This window comes from Agelaius phoeniceus, chromosome 2, assembly GCF_051311805.1.
Source record: "Agelaius phoeniceus isolate bAgePho1 chromosome 2, bAgePho1.hap1, whole genome shotgun sequence".
NCBI classification, from domain to species: Eukaryota; Metazoa; Chordata; class Aves; order Passeriformes; family Icteridae; genus Agelaius; species Agelaius phoeniceus.
In genome coordinates, this window is record NC_135266.1 from 41,718,993 (window position 1) to 41,743,246 (window position 24,254).

General features: G+C 35.1%; 1 protein-coding gene across 2 annotated transcripts in view; it reads left to right on the forward strand.

Moving 5' to 3' along the window:
- The window catches only part of UGGT2 (UDP-glucose glycoprotein glucosyltransferase 2), a 75,220-nt gene that overhangs the window by 13,057 nt on the left and 37,909 nt on the right, over positions 1–24,254 (forward strand). For both annotated transcript variants that reach the window (XM_054652360.2, XM_077173553.1), the window contains exons 5-16: positions 1,811–1,985; positions 3,978–4,074; positions 5,138–5,219; positions 7,267–7,367; positions 9,312–9,411; positions 13,597–13,657; positions 16,432–16,523; positions 17,482–17,632; positions 18,609–18,728; positions 20,529–20,614; positions 22,163–22,298; positions 23,853–23,984. In XM_054652360.2, coding sequence (XP_054508335.2) covers positions 1,811–1,985; positions 3,978–4,074; positions 5,138–5,219; positions 7,267–7,367; positions 9,312–9,411; positions 13,597–13,657; positions 16,432–16,523; positions 17,482–17,632; positions 18,609–18,728; positions 20,529–20,614; positions 22,163–22,298; positions 23,853–23,984 — 1,333 coding nt within the window. The remainder of the gene's footprint in view (positions 1–1,810; positions 1,986–3,977; positions 4,075–5,137; positions 5,220–7,266; positions 7,368–9,311; positions 9,412–13,596; positions 13,658–16,431; positions 16,524–17,481; positions 17,633–18,608; positions 18,729–20,528; positions 20,615–22,162; positions 22,299–23,852; positions 23,985–24,254) is intronic.

Genomic DNA, 24,254 nt, shown 5'->3' on the forward strand with positions numbered 1-24,254 from the left:
GCTGTCTTCTATTCCATTGCTTCTGCATCCTATCCTGGGTACTATCTAGACAAGCATATAGTTGCCTGTACTTCCCTAGTAACTGATTAGCAAGTGCTGAGCTCCACATCCATTTAATTTTTTTTATAATTTTCTTTTCATCTGCCCGGTTGTTCTTCCTTGTCTTTCAGGCAGCCTTCTTATGAGCATCTCTTATGGCAGGAAATTAATTACCTTTCAGTTCTAAGAGCAGGAGAATCAATTACTTGTCACTACTCTTCAATGTTGAAGAGAAACAAAGAACAGAGGCTTATCTTGGATTTACAAGGGCTGAACACTTTACTTCTCAACCCAAGGTCATTAGAGGAGCTCTGTGCAGTGTTATTTCATTGCAGCACTTAATGAACATGGAGCATGTTCATTGTGATATGAGACTGTCACTATTCAAGTCATGGCAGCATTCAGTAACCACCTTTGTTGGTTGAAGTAGAGTGGATAAAGTTAGTTAGAAAAGGAGAAGCTCACTTGGTTGAGGTTTTCCACTCTCTCCATGAAAGTGGTAGCTCTTTTCTCTGGTTATGAGAAGGAAGTTGCACAAGTCACATCCCACACATATGCTTTTATTGGGGCAAATCTGGAGCAGTTCTTCCACAGAGGTTACTCATTCAAGAGACATTTCAGATCCCTGGATCTCACCTATTTGGTCTGCCTTGTCCTGTGATAGCAGTGGGGCCACTTGCCTGATATTTCTGTGACACCCAACTACCTGCACCCAAGTTAATTCTTAAACTGGGCCCCTCCTTTTATTTCTGCCTTACAAAGAGTCCTTGATTGCATACCTACCAAACTTACATAATAAACATACATGCTAAAACCCTGAGTAACCTCATACAGATTACTCCTGATTGAAGTGAGGGATTGCAGCACATTACCTCCAAAGGTTACCTTTTCAGTGTAAATGATTCCATGGTTTTTTACATTGAATATGTTCCAAAGATCTACGTCAAGGAAACTGTGGTGTTCTGCTCACACCTTTTGAGTATGGCTCTTCAGTGAGTGTCTACCACACACAGTTCTGTACTGTGTGTTGAATTAGAGTTTCCTAGCTTGTCTTGGGCGTGCTTAGAGACAGTTTAGTGGTCTTTTGATTGTCAGTGCAAAGGCAGCTTTGAACAAGTGTGCTCATCAATAATTAGTACCTTGAGTGTATTGCTCAATTATATCCTCTGTTACTTCTCCATCTTTCTCAGGTTTTATTCAGAAGATGTCTTTATTCATCTAAGAAACCATTGCAGCATAACTTTTCTAGTCCTGGTTTTCAATTAGGAGTGTAGGTAGGCAGTCAAAATTTGCACAATTAGCTAAATTAACAGAGCCTGATGGTTTCAAAATAGTATAACCCCAGTTAGTTTCCAGGTGCATAGACAGCTTTCTCAAACTTCACAGAATCTCCCTCTGCTACTCTGTTACTCACTGATTGTTCTGTGCATCTCTGATAGATGTAATGTATCATTCAAATTAAAAGTTTCAAGCTGTTACTGATGCACAAAATCTCCAAGTGCTATGCTTTTCATATGCTTTGTGTTGTGATTTGATAAAATATATTTCAGTTATTTATAGCTGGTGCTGATTTTTCAGTTTCTTAAACTTATGAATTTGTTGTTCTGGGTTTGTTTGTGAGCAATCATTATTTTGTGATGATTTTAACATGGCTTGTATAATTTTAGTGTATAAACACTTATTAGTTTTATTAATTATGAAGTAGAAAAACTGCCACTGTTTTAGTAATTTTCTGACTTCATAATATCACCATTATTTATTTTAAAACCAGACCCAGGCCATATCTTTATAAGGTAGACCATAAATTCCCAGTTCTCAAAGAGGATGGCCCAGTGGTTATTCTGTATGCAGAAATGGGCACAAGAGACTTTGTCAAATTCCACAAGATTTTATCTGAGAAGGCACAAAAGGAGGAAATTGTTTATGTTCTCCGGCATTATGTTCAGGTATGCAATTCAAATCAACATTGTTTCAGTAAACATCAACATTGTTTCAGTAAACTGTTAACATTCTGTCTTTGCTTTACTTGCTTATTGACAAAACAAATTTTCTACATTTATTTCTGCATTGCCTAAATTATGTGTAATACACATAATTTTCTAATATTAGAAAATTTTCTAATATTAAAACTCTCTAGGTAAGTAATTCACCAAATACAAACTATGAAGCCAGGAAAGCATGGTAACATTCCCAGTCCTGCCTGCAAGCACTGATTGCATTACTGATCTTGAAATACTTCTTTTTTGGTTTTGTACAGTGTTAGATCTTGGGTGAATCTTGGTGCAGCAGACTGAACATATTAGTAACAGGAATTAGAAAAATGAAAAGTAGAATAGAGAATCGAACTGAGAAATTACTAATTATATTTTTTACATATTCTCCACATAATCTTATGTTTATTGAGATACAGCAGCATGGACTGTCATGGCCAACATCATTGACCAGTTTAAAAATATTTGTGTTCCATAGTGTCACTATTTGAAACATTATGTTTCTGAATTCTTAACTTACTCTTTTCCCCGACACAAAACAACAAAAATACCAGTACATAGAACTGTATTGTCTCCAGTTTTGAGTATTGGAAGGCTTTTGTGATTTATATTCAAAGTACAGCTCTTAAATAGTGTGACTAATCTGAAAATAATCTGATGGAGTGAGAGGTTGCTGTGATTTTTGTAGACCAGGAATTTCAGGGAGATGAGATAGGTAGTTTGCAGATGAGTTTGAGTTGTTTGCTAACTGTAATGAAATAGAGAATTTGAGGAAACCAGTCTTGAATTCAAAGTTCTATGAGGTTTAGTTTTTAATGAACTTTGTTCTTTTATGCTTTTATTTCAATGAAATGCCTACTTGCATATTAAATGTCTCATTGCTCTGCCTGGCTTATGCATCATGGTCTCCCCAAATGCATGTTGTCTTTTTGCCTGCACCTTTTCTCTCTTCAGACCTCTCTTCCCTTCCTTCCTCACAACCTCCATTGGTTGTACCAACCTTCTTTGGTACATACTGTGATGGATTCTCCCTCCTTTTTTACATTAAATACCAGAAGAGGGAACATTGATAACAGAAGAGGTAGGGTCTTTCTGCTGTCTCTTTCTTTTTTTAACCAGTATCACTGAGACTACTTATGGAGTGCTCTCTGCTCCCTCTGCCTTTGCTTGGTGGATGGACAGAGAAGCCTCCCAGCCCTGCTGGGTTTTCACTTGTAGTCTGGAGGATTCTCAGTACAGAAAGTTTCTTAGAAATTGCAAGCTAAAGCTCAAAAGGCTTTCAAGAAATTGCTGCTGTGCATGTGCAAATTGCATTTTGGAAAGGGGATTTGCATACATTTGGGTCAAATTAGGACATGTATTCTGAAATAAGTATGTTTTGTGTAATTACCCTATTGAATGTCAAACTTCCACTCCAAAGTTAGAAGTAGCTGTTGTTTGTTTTTACTAAGTGGCAACTTGTTTTTCTCATTGAGACTTTAATACATTTTATTAATACTCCTTGCAGAAAGTGATTGTTTTATCAAACTTTTTTCAAGAGTAAGTCTAATGCAAAAATAGAGTGTTTCCTCTTAACATCCTGGAAGTCTGGCAACATTACAAAGAAATGAGTATCAGTTGAAAATGTGAATTGTGAGACATCAGTAATTGTGTAGGGTGCTATGAGCTGTGCCTGTTCTAGTCTCTGTTCTAGTATTGTGTAAAGACTACAATTTTGACCAGCTTTTCTGTGATTTGCAGGAGATAAAAGACATTGTCACCTTCTTTTACATGCCTTCTCAGTGGACTGTCAGTATGCCTCACACTTTGAATTGAAAGATGAATTTAAGTAATGACTTAAATGTCATAACATTTTAAAGTTATAAAATATCTAATATTGTTAACCTCCTTTAAGTACATCTTGTAAGTTATGTTTTTTTCTTCTGTTAAAATAATATTGTCAAGCAGAAACCAACTTCCAGGAAAATGTATTTATCTGGATATGGTGTGGAACTTGCAATAAAGAGTACAGAATATAAAGCAGTAGATGACACCCAGGTTAAAGGTATGTGGGTTTTTGAATTGATTTGATATCTTTCTGGAGATACTATTAAAATGCATTAAAATCTTCCGTTTGTAAAATATTTAGTCATTAATATTTTGAAGGCTGTACTTAATTTCTGTCTACAGAAGGAAATCTCAGGTATTAGGAACTAAGAAGTCAAAATACATGAGAACATTTGTCAAGATCTGTGCTTAGGACACAGTTGATTTTCTAAACTCTAATTGCTGTTTTCTGTGGCTCTTCAAAACACAATCTGGTTTACTTTCTCTCAGTAATTTTGAGGTTGTTTGTACTTTGTACTTCAGTTACTAGGATTGTTGGCATCACTCATGGTCTAATGGCTACAGTATCTACGCATTAGTGTTTCAGGGCTGAGGAGACTGATTTTTTTTTCTGAATTTCTGTGGAAATACAGTCTTCTGTAGAAAAGATGTAGAATGGAATATAGAATTTGGACTAGTGCATATTACAATGTATTTCAATAAGACATTTACTATAGAAAGTGCTAACTACAGCATGGGGACACAGAGAAATTACTTTGCAGGGACATTCACAAGATAACAGGAAAGTTAACTCTCTTTCGTAAGACTAAGGTTTAATGACCTTTGAGTCATGTCAAAAAATAGTTCAGTTTTTTTAAAGGGGAAGAAGCTGATCTACACTTTACCTTGAATGCCAGCTGGAGATTCAAATGCTTTAAGGTCATCAGGCTTTTCAAGTGTAAATTTGGTAGTAGCTGACTGATGAGAGTTACACCTTATCATTTAGTCAAACTGAGAAATGGCTGGTTTGTGACGTGAACTGTTAAACCACACCTATTTAATTTTATATAGAAATTGTTACCACTGAATGAATTATATTAAAAATTAATTTTGATGTGGCAAAGTTCTGTAGAGTAATTAATTTGGATGCCAAAATATGTAAGTATAAATTTAATTAAAACTACATGTTAGAATGACAACTTTGTGATTGTATGTTTCTATTAACTGTTTTATAATTCATGAAAACATAATACTACAATAACTTTCTTGGCTTATATTGTCTACATGTGTTATGTATTCAGGAGCAAATGAGACAAAAGAAGAGGAAGATGAAGAGGAGGAGGAGGAAAGTGATGTCCAAGGATTTCTCTTTGGCAAATTAAAGTGAGTTGATATAAGTTATAATTAAATTTTTACATTTGTTTCTGGAACCTCAACCACTTGGGTTTTTTTAATAGAATAATTGAGATTTATGTTGAAAATTACTTAATTTGGTGGAAATTATGATTTTTTTTATTTTTTATGTCTTGTGAACATAAAGATGCAACGATTTTTTATTCTGTTATTTTCAATGTATTGCTTTTAGTTTTCTGATTATCTTAGAATGTATACAGTAAACTTTTTAAATTAAAAATATCTGCCTGGGTAACACTAACAAAAACTTAGAACATTTTGATTTCACATTTGTTACATAATTAGAATCAAAATGTTGTTTTCAAAATGCAAGAGTAGCACAAAAAATCCAAACACAAGTGCTGTATCTCCACAAGGTGTTTTTAAGAAGGATAGTAATGGATTTCATAGAGTTAAGGAGTGATACTTCTAGGAAGATGGGCTTATTATAGATACCATCTCATTCTGGAGTTTGTATTCTCTTCCATCAGGAACTCTTATCTCCAAGCTGCAGTCTGTTAAATGAAATTGAATGTTACCCTACTTAGCACTCCTTCCAGACCTCAGCTGGATTCATTTTGTGGTATCAGTCATCCAAAGTGCTTCCCTTTTCCTGTAACAGATCCATGTCATGGATTTTAAATTTTTTTCTTCAGCAAAATTCCTCGAGGATGTGGGTCTTCTCTAGATGTCATTCTCTTATTATTTAAAACAAGAAATAAACTTGTTTGTAAATATTGTCACTAAACCCTGTAAATCTCAGAGTTCAGAGCTGCTAATTCTGTCTAAATTCTTGAGAGCCCATCCCCTCCCTTCCTGCCTTTTTGTTCTCTAACATGTTGAGGTAAAAGTGCACTCAGATCTTGAGGCTTCCCTGTTGTTTCACCTATATGTTTGAGATCCTGCACAGCAGGTAATACCAAATGCTTATGCCATATCTTTATCTGAGCTTTTTTTTCTTCTTGTGTTTTGCTAGGTTTAGCTATACTTAGTCTCTTGATTCTCCACTGTGACTGATTTGTGAAGCTGTCAGATAATTCTATCTTTTTGACATTGTTTCTAGATTCATTGGGTTTTTTTTCCTCTTCTCCTTTTCATACAGGAGGTGAAATAGATATTTCAGTAGTCTGTAAATTGTCCCTCTGTTACAGCCATGTCAAAAGTTTTACTTTTCTCAGCTGCGAAATAGTTATGAATGTAAGCAGAAGACATAAAATGTTTAGAAATTTAATGGAGAATTTTTTCAAGCATATCTTATAGCAGGCTCTGAAATATTTGTCCTCAAAACTTTTTTACCTACCTATTATGTTCTCAAAACAAATAGCTAAGCTTTTGTGTACCATGTTCTTTAGCTCTGACAGACGATTTGTGTGCTCAGTAGATTGATTTTGTCAGTGCTGTCAGTTTATAAAATGTGTTCTCAACTTTGTATTGCCTATACTTCTTGTAGTTAATGCCACAAAAAGTGCATTCAGTTACAGTCAATGTATAGTACAGTTGAGTTACTTATACATCATCCCATAGTGAGCTAAATAAACAGTTACCTGTATGGCATGTTAATACTATCCCATCTTTGACTTCATTTATTCCATCTACATTTATGTGGCAGGTTTTGAGACACATCACTACAAAATAAGTGAACTCCTGGTATTCAGTAAGAATTTCCTTACAGGGAGAGTTGTCAAGCATTGGGATAGGCTGGCCAGGAGGGTGGTTGAGCTGCCATGCCTGGGTAGATGGGACACTTCAGGACATAGTTTAGTGGTGGACTTGACAGTGCTGCCCTAATGGTTGGACTTAAGGACCTTGGAGTTCCTTTCTGACCTAAATGATTCTGTAATTCTCTTTAACTGGGGTTTAGCCCTCAGAAATCACCTTTCTCACCCAAAAATCCATATTTTTGTTTCAATAATGAATTACAGTTCATTCTTGGTTGTTATCCTAAGAACACAGTGTTAGCTGTGAGCAGTACTGTGGATAAGAGCAGACATTGATGGATGTAATTGATTCTTTTTTGTAATAAAATGTTTTACTGTAGACGGATGCATCCTGATCTGAAAAACAATCTCATGGAGTTTAAAAAACATCTAATTGAAACTACTAACAACATGGAACCACTGAAGGTTTGGGAGATGCAGGGTATGTATTGAATTTTATTTTTAATTAACACAATACTCTATTTAATGTTTCTTTGGTTATTTTAATGTATTGACATTATGATAAAAGCTTTTTTTAAAAGAAGAGACATAATTTCATAAAAAAAACCCTAATTCCTTAAGTATTTAAAAGGCATGTTCTGAAACCTTGTATTGCATGCTAGAAATTCAAGGAACATTGAAGTAATTTTACAAGATGGAAAGATATATTACCTGTTTTTCTGCCTTATGTTTCATCTCAGGTATTAAAACTTGTTTTAGATACTTTTTTTAGAGGTCCGGCAAAAGATATAATTTTGACATGACTGCTAGGTTAGGATGAAATACATGTTAGGACAGCTTGTTTCCTTTAATTTATAAATTTTATCAGTATACTGGAGTTCACATCGGTAGCTTTTTAAAATATAATATCAAGTGGAAGAAAATGCTTTTGAAAGCTTTCCTGTAGAAAAGGAAAACAAATGCATTGATTGCTAAAGCTTATGTGCTGGTGACTTGCAGGACGCTCAGTAGCTTGAGTTAAATATAAATCTCTCATAAAATGTCACAATATTCAAGTTTATGCAAGTAAATTTTCCCTCTTACGGTCTTCAGCTTTAGAGGACAACCTGATCAAAATTAGTTTGCCTATATATTAGTGCAGTGAAGGAGACTGAGCAATCATCTGAGCTTGAGTTTCTTTTGGGACCCTGATCTTACAGAGCTTGCTAGCAATGTCCAGTCTGATATTAGCTGTGTGAGATAATTGTAGTTCATGTGCAATCCTTTATCAGTGAAGTTCAACTGCAGGATTTATCTTTGTCCAAAATTAAAAACTGTTGAAAAATATTGCTTTAAAGTTCTCTTGAGATAACAACTTTGAAAAATAAATTGGAAAAGAAAATAATGGGTTGGACTATTTTTTTTCTTTTTGTGTGTGATTGGATGCCACTTGGCTGATATTAAAGCTGAAGCAGCCATGAAACTTCAATCCCTTTAATGTCTACCTTCAAAAGGCAGTACAACATCTCTGTTTAGTGGTAGTCTTTTCTGTGGTGTTATGGCTACATATATAAAAAAGGAAACTGGTGCTGCTCCCCAAAGAACCAGTTCTTAGTGTTGAGTAGTTAAGTGTTGGGATGCTGTTAATTTATGTCAGGAAGACTTGTATTGACTTATGGTGCAGGATCTTCAGTCTTCAGCCCCCACATTTTTTGGTGCAGTTTTTTGATACCCTTACTGCTGACATGACAGGGTGCTTTCTCTAGATCGTTCTTAATGACTAATTACAGTGGCTGAATTAATGGCTCAGCTTCTCTCTGATTTCCTTTAATTAGCTTCAAAGTAAAAATCTAGCTAAATTTAAGCAAAACTACTTCAGCTATAGGGCACACTTCTATTTATAAATGAACCTAAACACCATTCAAGAGTTGTCTTTCAAGAGCTTTTATATTTTAGGTAAGTAATTAGTAAGTACTTTTTGCTCAAGGTGCCTTACACAGCACTCAGCTGTGTTAGGGTGCTGCAAGGGGAGGTCTGTAAGTGACAGCCCTGACCAGAGATAAGCAAGGAGGTAAAAAGATGTCAGTTGGCCTCAGTGCTATTTGAATATTTGGATCCTAGCTGTTCAGCATAAAATGGAAATTATTAACAGTTTATGAAGGGTTTTAAGTGTATGACCTAAGTTTACAGCTTCCTCACTATAGCAGCAACTGGGTGTTGTTGCTTCAACAGATCACAACTTATTTGCCTGTTGAAAGGGTCCTGAAACCTACTTTTGATTTCTTTTCTTGTTAAAATTATTACAAAATAGAAGTTAACATTCCACCTCTTGCTCACCTATTTTTTCATCCACGAAGTATTTTATCAGGCTAAACTAGGCATGTCTTATTCACTTTGATTCAGCCTTCCTTTTTTTTTTAATTTTATTTTTCATCCCCCATCCTAGATCTTAGTTTTCAAGCAGCTACTCGAATTATGTCTACCCCTGTTTATGACGCCTTAAAGGTAATGAAAGACATTGCTCAGAACTTCCCAATAAGAGCCAGGTATGGTATTAAGCTTTTTTTTTTTTTTCCAAATGCTGTCTTTGTTTGTATTTGACTGTAATGACAGTAGTACAGATTTATATCCAAATCTTGCAGTCACATATTCATGTTTGACAGCTTACTAGATGGATTCCAGGCAATTTCATTGAGTAGAAGATAACTCCAGGGAGAGCTCATGATCAGTCTCTTAAATGTTTCCTGTCTGATGCAGGAGATGCCATGAGGACATGCTAATCATTACTTGAGGCACTTAGTTCTCATGGATTTCAGTGGACTGCTATTTTCCCAGGTGAAAACTTCTGTTGAATTAGTAGCAGAACTACTCACAGTGGGAAGAGGCAAAATACCATTAATAAATTTCATGGGGATCCACACACATTAGTTCTGAGCACAGTGTTACTGTTGAGATGGCTGTTGTATGGCAGTATTCGTACTGGGGAAGATCTGTCTTCCATAACGGATTACTAAATAAAAGTTCAAGAGAAATAATAAATAAATGGACATGTCCTGATTTTAGCTATCTGAATATGAAAAATTATTTTTCTTGTGAACCAGTAGTACTGTAATTGAGACATGCTTTTCTTCATACTTAAGTTCTTCATGTAATCTTATCAGCAATATTTGCTTGAATTACTGAATTAAATGTGATGCTAAATAGGGTTCTTAACGCAGCGTGCTTTCACATTTTGCCACTCTTGTTTAATTATCACAGTATTTCATTGTCACCCCTGATTGTCTGTTGGAGAAAATCTACACCATAATGGAAGAACATCTTCTGTCAAGGAAGCAAAATGCCTTTTAAAATGCCTGAAGCATAATTATTATGAAATAGTATGGTATCAGTTTGCACTTAGATTAGCAATCAGAAAATTCAGCTTTCCAGTAGGAGATAGTGGAAGCATACTTAATGTCAAACTTCAAGTCCAGTTCTGTTCTTTAAAGGACAGGAAAAAAGTCATTTTGAAGTGTGCCAGGTGACATTTAAATCATGGATTTTACAAGTCATTAAATCGTTACATTCCACTCCAACTCCTGTTGTGTATTTGTGGCATTAGAGAGCTCAATTCACCTCCTCTTCAAGTATTTTCTGAATAAAAGTATAATAAGACTTTAAAATTATTAAAAGGGGAATCACTGTTTCTGTTCTGCATGATTTATTCTAACATGGTAATCTAGCATGTTATTTTTAACATGAGAAATTACAAATATTTAAATAATTTAAATTTCGTAGGTCTACAATGACAACTTAAAGGGGCATTGTGTAAAAATAGTGCACAGACTAAATTTCATTAATAGTCTAATCATGATGAATCAAAATACTAATTTGGAAGAAAAGAACCTAGAATAAAGAGGAAATGAAGAGATATTGCTTAGTCACTTTAGATAAATAGCCAATCATTATAATAATAGTGTTTTTAAACTGTGTAACTTTCAGACAATTTCTACATGAAAACAACCTTTTTTTTACACAAAATTTGGTTGAAGAAGGCTGTATGCAAATTTTAGAACAGTAGTTAGGAAAATAAAATACTGCATGTTTCTTAAAAATGGGGTTCCCTTAGACCTTGAAAAAATTAATGTACCATTCTTCTGAAATTTTCTTTCACTTTCTAATTTACCACCTGTGTTTTTGTGTCTCAGTATTTCCGGTTGAAAAGGTTAGGCTGAGGCAGATTTTACAAAATGTCATCAGATGTAGACAGTGTACCAGCTGATATATGTCATGGCAACATTTTGATAATTCATTTTATAAGGTATTTTTCATTTTTGATTTTTTATATACTTGTCATATTATTGCATTCTTAAAGAGCATATAATTAGGTATTATAATGCTCTGTTGCTTGCTATTTATTAATCATTCACAAATGTTAACATATGACCCTGTGAAACCTGTGAAAGGTTTCCTTTTTTCCCCTTAACCTTCGGTACTATATGGCTACATGTCCTTTCAGGTAAGAATAAAGATGCATAAAATTATAGAGACTATTTCAACCTTAAGGTGATTCAAGAACATTCCTACATCATGTGGAAAGATAAACAGTGTCCATTTACTTTCAGCCACTGAAGTGTTTCTCTTTAGTTAGTCTTTCACTTGACAATTACAAAAACATAAATAAAAATCTTATGAAGCTCTGAAAAATTTGAACAAAAGAAGGAACTCAAAATGAACAGATGTCTGTCACAGGTATGCTTGTTACCTCAGGTTGGTAGGGCGTCCTTTTCAAGGGTCAACCATCACAATTTCTCCATAAAATTATGCTAGAATCCTGCAATCTCAACTGCAATCTCAATCCTGTAATCTCCATGCATGAACAAGGAGCTGCTTTCTTACTACTAGAACAGCTATCTAAAGCTTACCTTTTGCTGATGAGTATTTTACTTCCTTGCTAATGTTGGACCACCTTTGTATTTTCCTTTGTCTTTTTATTATTTTCCCATTTATGCTTTATTTTTCTGCCCAGCTACTCACAGTAGGAGCTGTTTGGAAATACACAGGTTGTCCTTTTTATCTGTGCATTTTTTATCAACTGCGTGTGCTTCTGAAAGTTGCAGGCCCTACTATTTTTGTTGAGTTCAGCATGATAAAATTCAGGTTTTTAAAGTATTTTTTGAAATTTTTTACTTCAGAACTCTCTAATACCAAGCTTGGAGATCATACTGTTTGCTTCTACAGTATGTCTCTTTGGTGGTCTGGAAAGCTTTAATAGTTATTTAAAGTAAACTGATTTTATATCTTATTTCTGACATATTGTGAGAAATGTGGAGTATGCTAGCAAAATCTGTTCTAAATCAGTTTCTTTAGGGGGGAGATGAGAATTTATATTATTAAATGCTTTATTTTCCACAAGTTTGAAACTGGCTTAGCAGGGTCATTCTCAGTTTGCGTAGTGAACTTTCAGGTTTAAGATGATTCCAGTTTTTCTTGAAGACCTGTGCAAATTTGCTAAAACATGTGCAGTCCTGTTTTGAAAAAAAGTGTTCATATAGGCAACTAGAATGTAATGGTGTTCACAGGGGTTTTCAGGTGAGGGAAGAGACGAGAATGTTGACTCCATGTTCAGAGGGCTTGATTTATTATTTTATGATATACATTGCATTAAAACTATACTAAAAGAATAGAAGGAAAAGTTTCATCTCAGAAGCTAGCTAAGCTAATAGAATAGAAAAGAATGATAACAAAGGCAGCTGCCTCAGACTCTCTATCTGAGTCAGCTCTGCTGTGATTGGCCATTAATTACAAACAAGCAGATGAGACCAATCACAGATGGACCTGTTGCATTCCACAGCAGCAGACAACCACTGTTTACATTTTGTTCCTGAAGCCTCTCAGCTTCTCAGGAAGAAAAAAATCCCAAGAAAAGGATTTTCACAAAAAGGTGTCTGCGACAACTAGAACATTTATTTTGTTATTTGTCAGGACAGTCAGATTTAGGTTAATACTGTTTAGGTTTTTTTAAAACATGGAGAGATTAATTTGCCTCTGAAAGTGTTTTATGATAAGCCTGATAATTATAAACTTCACCAACAATACACTGTGGCAGGGGAAGATAAAATAGTCTTCCAGAACATTCATCAAAGGTAAAAAAGACAAATCAATGTGTTACCTTCAAAAGATAGAATGACTGAAGAAACTAAAACTTTTTCTGTCTGTGAATGCTGAACATTTTTAGGGTCTCTATCTCAAATCTCTTTTTTCTAAGTCTTAGCTAATTTTAAAGTGGTCATTGTTTGCATGTTTTCCTTGCCTTTGTCCAGACAAATCCATGGCTCTCCATGCTGTAAAGTTGAGCACCATGGAGACAGTAATATTAACTTAAAATATGCAAATGTGGTATGTATTCAGGTAATAATTTAGATGACCAAACAACTTACTTTTTTATAATATACATCCAGAAAAACAAGCCATGAGGAAAGACTGAGAGTGGTAAAAAATGCATTGATGATATTACTGCAAAAAAAAAATTAACCTGAATCTGAAACATGGGTTTACTAGAGTAAAACAGAACTATATTTGTCTTAACAATTCAGTATTTATGATACTGCATTACTCTTCTTTTCAAGACTTAATTACAGCATTCTTCAGTTACAGTGCACTGGATGTTTAATTAAAATACCAATTTCATATAAAAGAATGCTCTTTTAAAAACACAGTGGTTGAGCGATACAAATATTTTATTTTAACAGATCATTGACAAGAGTACCTGTAGACAAGAAAATGCAAAATGAAATAGAAGAAAATCAGAAGGTTTGTTTTTGTTTCTTCAGATGGACATTTGAAATACTATTGAATTGCTGCTTTTGGAGTTTTTTTACTGTAGCAACTTTCATGGTTTTTCTTGAAGAGAAAGAGCTAAGTGTTCTAAAAATCTGTTGTGAGACAGGTAACATTTAAATATATAATTCAAGTATTTCACTTTCTGCTGTTCGTGAAACTTTCTCCATTCTCTCTTTTGGTTTTACAGAATTAGGCAAGGCCAAACAATTTTCATGGAGTGTTGGGTTGAGTCACAGATTGTGTGCTGGGAAAGCAAAATAGGTATCAGTTACTTTTTCTATGGCTTTGGTGTTGAATCTAAGCTGCTGCTTATATTATGGTCAGCAAATGTGAACTTTGAGCTTTCCACACTCTTAAAATCACACATGCAGCTATGCTGCAAGGTGTTTTGAACATCCTCTGTGGCAGATGGTGGTTTTGTTTTCATCCTTGATTCACTGCATCTTTTGTGCCTTGTACTGCGTGAGGAGTCCCTGTTCCTGTGATTTTGACTGATCTGAGATTTATTCTGAGGCGCCACTTAATATTTGTTGAATTTGTTATGTCTGTCTCTGTTCAGTTTGGATTTTTTCTTTCAAGTTGAGTGTTGCAGTTAAATGTTAGGCACCATTCTTGTAGGACTGGTCATGTGAAATGACATCCGTGACTGGTCAAATGAAATGATTGGGAGAAGTAACTTAAAATTTGGATCTGAAACACATTTTCAATGGATATGTGTGGTTGGTTAGCTGAATCACTCCTATGATTCCATTAATGTATTAACTACATAAGGAGGATTTTATGCACCTATCACATTAAGTTTTAATTTCATGTGAGGGCACATCCTTCCTGTAGTCTAAAGGCCTTTAGACAGCTAAAAGCTAAAATTTGTTGAATTAAAGTAAAGAAACTTCCTGAACACTGCTGCTTGAGCACAATAAATTGTCATGTGCATTCTTGAACTGCAGTACATCCATCTAGCAGCAGGAGAGATATGATCCCATGCTGTGTGTAACTGGATGATTCCCTCTCAAGATAATGAAAGTTGAATAGGAAATGCAATGGGAGGAAATAAAGTTATTAAAAGTGAAAGACATATGATGATTTAGGTGTAATGAGTTGATACCTAAGCAAGAAATAGACAAAGAACTGCTATAGATAAAAGCAAAAAATAAAATCTCATTAAACTGAACTCACAACTTGTAATGCAATAATTTGGTGAAGTTTAGCAAGAAAATATTACGTGAATATTATCAGCCTTAAATTCTGGTGTTGGATGCCTGAATACTCCTTCCATCAACGTTTTTATGACAAAGTCAATGCACTTCTAGACAATCAAATATACAGCATCAAAATTGTATTAAGAACTTTACCTCTGATTTATTGATATCTATAAGTATCTGAAGGGAGGGTGTCAAGGAGAAGGAGCCAGGCTCTTCTCCATGGTGCTGAGCAATAGGACAAGAGGCAACGGGCAGAAACTGCTAAGTGGGGAAGTTCCACCTGAACACGAGGCAGAAGTTCTTTCCTTTGTGAGTGACTGAGCACTGGAACAGACTGCCCAGAGAGGTGGTGGAGTATCACTCACTGGAAATATTCAGGAATGCATATCTGGACACTCTCCTTTAGGATGACATTGTTTTAGGATGCTTTAGGATGACATTGTTTTAGGATGCTTTAGGATGACATTGTTTTGAGAGGAAGATGGGACCAGATGACACACTGTGACCCCTTCCAACCTTAACCATTCTGCAATTCAGCTCAGTTCTTTTCCTATTTGCATTTCTACTTATATTTAACTGTGGGAAAGTAACCACACTGCTTTACAGAAATGATAGCATTTTCAATGTTCTCTTATTTTTGCTCTCATTTGTCCAGTTACAGGTTTATATCAGGAGTGATATACTGAGCCTAGGTTGCTTGCTGTAGGCATGGTTTTCTTAAAGTACAGTTTTTGTTCACACTTACTTTGCTTAGCAAGTGAGAGCTAAATTGGGAAAAAATTATGTCTTGTGTGTTTGTTGTGTTTTCTATTTTTCTGTTGGGAATTAAGGTAGATCTGGAAATCTGACTGCTCCTTCTGTCATGAGTTAAAATACACTACTGCTGTTGCTCTTGTCACTTATCTTGCTACAGACTAAATGGTGTTGTGCCTCAGAGCTCTCTGTAGGAAAATAATAATACATGCTTTATTCCCTAAATACCACCTTCCTCTTGTATTTGTTTGTTGTGGATCTTTTCTTCTTTGCCAAGCAAAGATTCTATCCCTCTCTCATCTGTGTTCTTTCCATAGTCCCTTTGTTAGAGAAGATTTTAAGTTTCTAGTCTGTTTTTCCTAATTCTCTGAAACAATTCAACTACAGGTTTTTCAGAATTGAGAGATATTAAGTAATTGAGAAAGCTGGTTTCAAGTGGAGGGACACATGTAAGGTTTCCCTTTGCTGAATGGTTATATAGAAATAGTTTAAGAACTTACAAGCTGTATTTCTGTATGTGTGTATTTTCACTTTCTGTTGGCAAACACTGAGAATGTCCTTTTCTCTGCCTTGTAAAGGTAGGTTGTTTTCATTTGTATCTGTACATCAGAAGTGTATTAAATAGCACTCATAAAATATGTGGTCATTATTTTTTCAACACTCAGATAAAAAAAGAAATTGTGTGGAAGAGATTTGATGTGTCTGTTTCACACAATTGCTTAAGGGTGTTTATATATGTTAGTGTAGACATATACCTAAGTAAGTAAGTAGTTACTTTTTACTTTTTAGCATTTCCATGAAACACTTGGAATTCAACCTGGAGAAGCACGTTTGTTTCTAAATGGCCTTAATATTGACCTGGATTTTCAAGATCCCTTTAGGTAAGATGTACATTTTGTTTGAAGGTCACAGACTTACTGATAACACTGGGGAGTTGTGCTCGTGGTCCTATTCTCACCTGTTGCATTTTGGGGCAAGGAAGCGTTCCAGTAGGAGGAATACTGATTTAGTGGTTTTGCTCTTAAGTATGGACATTGTATAAGTAGTTGAGAATAGCCTTTTCTCTTGGAATATGTTTTCTAATTTGCTTATAATTTTACAACTCACCATGTCACATTAGTTTGGAAATAGAAGGAATCTAACGTGTGCTTGTAAAAAGGTGTGGAAAGCACTTTATAAAAAAGTAAGTAATGCTTTCATATCCCTGTTACTTAACAATCAGGAAAATACAGACATGGAGGCAGTCACCAAGTTTTGCCAGCTGTGTTCTGCTGGAGTATTTCAGGGGTTTTTTTATTCTCAAATTTGAACTTTCAGGTTGCAGCAGATGTTCCAGAGTCCCATCAGGTCTTCTGGGAGCTTTTAGGGTGTGGCTCTGTGTTTCCTCTGTGCTGAGTTCTGCCATGATACAGGCTTAGAGTTCCTCTGTGTCTCCATCACTTGTTGCTTGCTTCTCTACTCACTTGCAAAGCTGCTTCTTAGGGTGCCCCAGCTTGGATGGATTTCTGCCTCAGGCAGGAGAGGGCAGCAAGAAAGCTTTCACTCTGCTGTCCTGCCAACTTTGCCAACTTCTTACTAAGGATGGATAAAATTGCTTTGTATAAAGTAGATCTAAATGAATAAAAGAATTGTATAATCTGTTGTAATTATGTTTTGAAATAAGTTAGAGGCATACTGTTATTAACTGATGTTGGTTTAAACATTAGGCTGTGGGAGAATATAAAGAGAAAACCTTCCTTAGACTATTAACATGAAGATGTTTTTTTAATTTGAAAAATAATTTTTATGTCATGACAAGAGATCTTCGTAGACATTATGTACTTTATCTTCCTGAAAAAGCATTTTAGAGACTCTTAAACTGGAAGGAAAGGTGATGCATGGCCTTCATGAACTTGGAATCAAAGGGGAGACCCTGAGCAAATTTATGAGGTTGCATGTACATCCTACAGATAATAATTATGCACTAGATATTCGTCACTCTTCAATAATAGTAAGTAACTAAAGTTATTTATTTAGAGATTACATCTTTGATAATTCTCTGTATGAAACAGTTTTTCTTTTTTTTTACTGCAGTTGAAATACTCTTCATAAGGCCATAGATCAATTAGCAGTTTAAAATGTTTTCAAGGGTAATATCCCTTCAATATTTTTATGAGTAATTTTCTGTAGTTTTTATCTTATTAAAATATTAAGATATAGGGTGTTTAAAGGAAAAGAAAAATATATTTAGAGTAGTTGCATGCTCCAAACTATACAATTTGTCTTTTATATCAATTAATGTAGCTACATAATACTACATAATATCTCATTATGCAAGACTTTTGAGTGAATTTTGGGCCACTTAATATATTTCTTTCTAGCTGTCCAATGACTGTGATTTTTACCCTTCTTGAAAATTTGCACAGATTTCATTACAGAGGTTATGCACCAGGAGAAAATGCACAAACCAAAACCACTACAGCACTAAATTACTCCTTTCTTGCACCTGAAAGTGCCGCATTTCACTCTTCTGTTTGCCCCAGCTTGCACAGAAGGGACTAGAAGAACAGATCAGCCACATGTTAATTGGCTATTTTGATCTATCTCAAGTTCTGTTGCTGCAGTCTGAAGATAAATACTGTACATGGATTCCAAGATGGTTGTGCTGTGTTACACACATCTGTGTGATACATTGTTATGATGCTTGCATTGCAAAAGTAATTTCCCCGCTGGAAAAAAAATGGGTTTATTCACATCCTTGTACACAGTACTAATGGTCCTTTCTCCTTTTCCATCCAGTATTAGTTTTATTGTGTACTGCAGATAAAAACAGTTTGATTAAAAAGAAAAACTAAAGATAAAATTTAGAATCTATTTCCTGTTATTATTTTATGAAAGAAAGGGAGACATTTTATAGTATTATTATGTCCACATATTTCTCTGTGTTCGATGCATGTTTTCTAAATGACAGCTTTTTTTTGTTTTAGTGGATTAATAATATAGAACAAGATCCCAGCTATAGCACATGGCCTGAAAGCTATCAGGAACTGCTAAAACCCTCATTTCCTGGATTTTTACATGAGATTAGACGAAATTTATATAATTTGGTAAGTTTGGAGAACTTTGGGTTTTTGCCCACTGTATATGTTAATATGTGGGCAGACAGTTTATTAAAAAATACACATGCTGGATTTATTGTTAAGTTTTCTGTGTGGATCTGCTAAGAGTAGTGAATACTGCTTTATCTAGTGAGTCATATGTGGTTGTTAGTTTGATTTGCAGATGGATTTGGGCACAGTTTTGTGAATAGTTTTTATGTTCCTTTCCATGCTATGCATAGAAAATTCACTGCTATCAAAGCATGAGGGAAGGTAATGATAGCTGTCTGTGCTTTGGAGATGGCAAACTGAGGTACAAAGATATTTAAGTTATAAAGCATACTAATTATCACTACAATGTCTCTGCTACTGGTAACAGCACCCTTTCCTTCTTCTAAGTCTCCCTCTACTGATAGGAGAGGTGCTCCAGCTTCTGTTTGTTTTTGTGGCCCTTCTTTGAATCCACTTGAGGTCCATGTCTTTGCTGTGCTGGCACCCCAGAGCTGGATGCAGCACTCCAGGTGGGCTCTCACCATGGCACAGGGACAGAATCCCCTCCCTGGCCATGCTGCCCACGCTGCTTTGGATGCAGCCCAGGACATGTTTGGCTTTCTGGGCTGTGAGTGCACACTGCCAGCGCAAGTCCAACCTCTCATCCACCAGCAACTCCTAAGTCCTTCTTGGCAGGGCTGTTCTTGATCTGTTCATCCCTCAGCCTGTGTGGAGTTGCCCCAGCCTTGATGCAGCACTTTGTACTTGGCCTTGTTGAAACTTGTGAGGTTCCCATGGATGCACTTCTCGAGCCTATCCAGGTCCCTTTGAATGGCTTCCAATCCTTCCCATGTGTCAGCTGCACCACTTAGTCTGCTGTCCTCTGCAAAGCTGTTGAGGGGACACTTGATCCCTCTGATAGAGTTGCTTGAAGTGATGCAAAGTTTGTGTGTAAAAAGACAATGAAAATACCAGCAATAGGTAATTAAAAAGTGTATGTTTATAATGAAGTGTAACATGTGTTTAATATGAAGTAGATCACATTACATATTCAGGGTTAAATATAAGAGCTGTATTGTAGAAATCTATAACACACCATTTCATTATAATCTGAAGGGGAGTGTTCAAAATTTTTCAAGTTACCCTGCTTCATTTCAGCTACTCTAGCAAATTTGATGAATTGTAAGGGGAGTTTGCAGTGCAAAGTTGAATAAATGAGGTACAGATGTCCAATTAAAGCTACATAAGGGTAATTTGCCTATGCAGACACATCCCAGTTTTAAATTCTGTGCATGCCTGAAAGATCTGAGTTTATACTCCAAGCTACACTAAGTGAAAGAGTGAATACGAAGATAGGTGAGACAGGAAGGAAGAAATCTACCCAAAAGATCAATTTTTTGCTTGAAGTTTGCAGCCAAAATATCGTTAATTTATTTTTGTTTGGTTTTAACAACAGAAGAGTTTGTAACAGAAAAATCAACATTATATCTTTATAAAATAAATATGGAGTTTATTAATAAATGCAATGTAATGGCACAGAGTCTTTCAAAGGAGAAAAGCTGGATCACTTCATTTGAAGTTCAGTGAATGGTTAAATCCTATTTTCACTGTTTGGTCCAAATTCCTTAATTCTGATATTATTTTCATTTATAGTCTTAATGTTTTCTTACAATGAATGCTCTAAAAAAATTGAAAACAGCTGGGGCGTACAGCTCCTTTGGAAATTAATGTTCTTGTCTTAGATTTTATGTCTGAAGAAAAAATAAAAACAGACATCAAGAATAAATATTGGATTCCTGATATGTTTTCTCTTCTTAGGTACTTTTTGTTGATCCTATCCAAGAAGATACTGGTGATTATATGAAGCTCGCAGAATTATTCTATCATCATGATGTACCACTTAGGTAAGGAAAAGTGAAAGTTTTGAGGAAAGATCTTTAAAAAAGGATTCTTCCCTTTTTTCTTCTTCATTTTCTAGTCTGCTAGATGAGGATGTGAATTTGAGTTAAATCCAATGCAGCAACATTCTAATAAGGCACATTGGTTACCCATTTGTGTCAAGCTTACTCAGGTATTAATTATTTTTAAGCAAATAGATTGCAAGGTAAAACATACTTGAGTGTGTGTAAAATGAACTGCAAAAGTCTGATAAAAATTTATCTTGTCAAATCGTCCCGCTGGGTGCCCTTGAGAAGTTGCATTCTAATAAAAAATATTTGTTATGTAAAATATGCTTTCAGGGAATTCTGAAAATTCAGTTCTTTCAATTGTGGTTGCTTTATCTAATATTGTTTCAATATACACTCTTAAAGACCAAAGTGAGATTATCCTCGTTGAGTTTTGAATTTCTGGAAGTGAACATCATTTGAGAGACACTTCCGAGGAAGAGTCTGGTTGATCTGAGATACCTAGTTGTAAAAGAAATTTGAATGGCTGTTTATTTCCACAGTTTATAAAAGAAGGATATCCAAAGTTCAGCAAGATGAATTGCATGTTAAATATTTAAAATCCTCCTGTGAAATGGCTATTTGTGTCCTCAATAAATTAGAGGTGTTTCATTTTACTCTAAAATTTTACTAGTTCTGATCTTTTTTTGTAGTTGCTTTTCTTAATTTTTTACCATTCAATTACAAAAGCATAATGAAAGACAGATTGCAGTGTTTTGTGTGTCTTCACAGAAGGGTTTGGATTGGAAGGGACCATAAGTATAGTACAAGGTTTGGGTTGGAAGGGACCATAGTATGGCCTAGTCTCATCCAGGCTTTTTACATGAAAGCAGTATCAATGCACCACCTCCAATAGACCTTTTTACCTCCTAAGCCTCATATTCCTTTGGGTTTTCTTTCATTTAATGGAAATGTAGGGGTTAGTAGTAGGTGTGTTTAAAACCAATGTGAGTGGAAAATGAACGGCCATGTCAGGGTGGTGGAAAGCCCAGAAGGTTAAAAAGGTGAGAGAAGGGCTGGTAGGAATGGCACACACTGATGATGGGACATCAGTACCTCAGCACTGTCTTCATGCATCTACTCAAGATATCTCTGTCAGGAAAAATAAAAGACAGAGAATGCCCAGACTAAAACAAAGACTCAAGCCATTAAGAGATGATGGCAGGAATGTAAAAAATCAAAACCTTCATACAGGTAAGGAGAGGAAATACTGTGATTAAACCCTATTGACTCACAGAAATCTTAATTATTGTCAGCTGTAAAAGGTATATGTAAAGTCAGGACAGAGCTGGTAACCTAAGCATACTGTAGAGCTGATGAAGGATGCATGGCTGGTATCCTATGTCAGCACACAGTCATGGGAACACCACCCAGGTACGGGGTTTTTATCTCTACATGCTGGGCAGATCACTTGAATGCAAACATTTTGTTCTTCTGTGGTTGTGTCAGAATTTGTGTGAAGCAGATACTGTGTTAAAATATATGATCTCTTTTATTTTTTTATAGAATTGGAATAGTTTTTATTTTAAGTACACAAGAAGAAATTGATGGAGATGAAGATGCTGGAGTAGCTCTTTGGAGAACTTTTAATTACATTGCAGAGGAATCTGACGCCTCTCAGGCCTTTATGTCGATAATTAATGTTAGTTCTTTCATAAGAAATCATCTATTTACTTCTGGTTTATAATTTTATTAATAGTTAAGGTCTTGCTGCCTTGTGATAACATGAGATGCATGCATTTACTTTATGCAGAAATTAAGTATTAAAAGCATGTATAACATTAATAGTCTATAGAATTATTTGCAGAAATAGTTTCCTCTTGCATCAACCCATTTGCTCTTGTAGTTTTGCCTATCAACAGGTTTTCTTCAGTAATATAAAAAAGTAGGTGCATGCCTTTCAGCTTTTATTATTATGAAAAATTATTCTGTATTAATGTTAACATAATGGGCCTGTCTTTGTGTTCTGTATCTTTTGGAGTACAGGGATTTTAATGTCACTTTGGCAGTCCTGTAAGATTTGAAAAACCCTTTCTTATTGTCTAGTGTAGGAAGTGAAACAGTAAGATAATTTCTATTCTTTGCTCATGCTTGAGCTGTCCATGGGTGCAGAAAGCATAGAACTATTCCAGGCTTGCAGCTTAATGAGACAGGTTAACTTTGTGAGAGAATGCAGATTCTTATAAGACAGGAATTTCAGAGATTAGAGATGAATGGAGGAGAAATAAGGTGAGCCATCCATGTAAAGGCTCTGTGGGTAAAAGTTAGGGAATGTGGTATTTATTCCTAACAATTTTTCTTCCATTTGTTTTCTGGTTTTATGTTTAGTGCCTAGAAAATGTCATGGTGTCATGGACAAACTTTGAGAGCTTAAGATTAAAGGAATTGAAATAACTAAGAATACCTTGGAAGAGAAATCCACAAATGTTAGGGAGCTGACATGGGTAACAATTATCCATGGGTAACAAATATCCACTATCCACAATTATCCATTTTAGATCAAAAAATATAATTTAGAGTGTGCTTTTTAAAATGTTGTAGTCCTCTCTTTACTTCTTTGCATAATATAAAAAAAGAGGGTGATAAATATAATTGAAAGTTAACAAAAATAGAAGCAATAATATAAAGTTTGAGCTATTCAGAGCTATAGAGGAAAATATTACTCCTCATTTGAAGACAAATGAATAATTTTCACTTCAAATTTTTATTGTATGTATGATGAAAGTAATAAAATATTATTCTATGAAATAAAATAACAGTAAGGGAAAAATATCACTGTAGAAAAAAGTATCACTGACTAGTTTAGGCTTGGATTAATATAGATTCAGCTTAACTACCCCTATTAGTTAGCTTATAGAGAGAATTTAGATTACCTCTCCAATTACCTTTCACATTTAGCTCACATAGGTGTATTTCTAATCCACTTCAGATTTAGACTAAAGGTGTAATAATAGATCAATCAGAACAGTGCTCTAATAAAAAATTGTCCATATATGCAATGGTGATAATTACTAAAGCAGTATAAAAACTGGAGTACTGCAATAAAAGCAATACGAAATTATACCAGTATAAAATTTGCTAGCACACTATAAAAACATTATACTTATTTATTGTTTATTTACTTCTATTAATTTTATCAAGTTGTTTGGGACAACTTACTACATTTTTTAATTTCTTTGGGTTATAATTCTTCCAGATGTACCATGAAGTGAAAGATGGAAATGTTCTGACAGTGGATGATGTGAAACGTGTTCTTAGGAGTGAGTACCCCCATGCTGATGTTCAGAGTATCCTGGGTGTTCGTTCTGAATACGATGAAGGGAGGAAGGTACGTTTAGAGCTGTGCTGAGTAAGAAGTACTGCAGTGTGTACAACTCAATGCATTTACTAAGTTGAAGGATTGCTAAATATTAAAGCAAGTAAATACAGAACCTTTGAGTAAAATTTTTCTTCAGCCACCATTCAGTCATTGATGGAAATGTTATAAAGGTAACTGCATTAGTACTCTCACTATGAAAGTTTACTCTTGCCTGCTGCTTTCAAGAGCCACAACTATTTTTCTAGCAGGCATGTCAAGGGATGTGTCTTGAATTCTGCT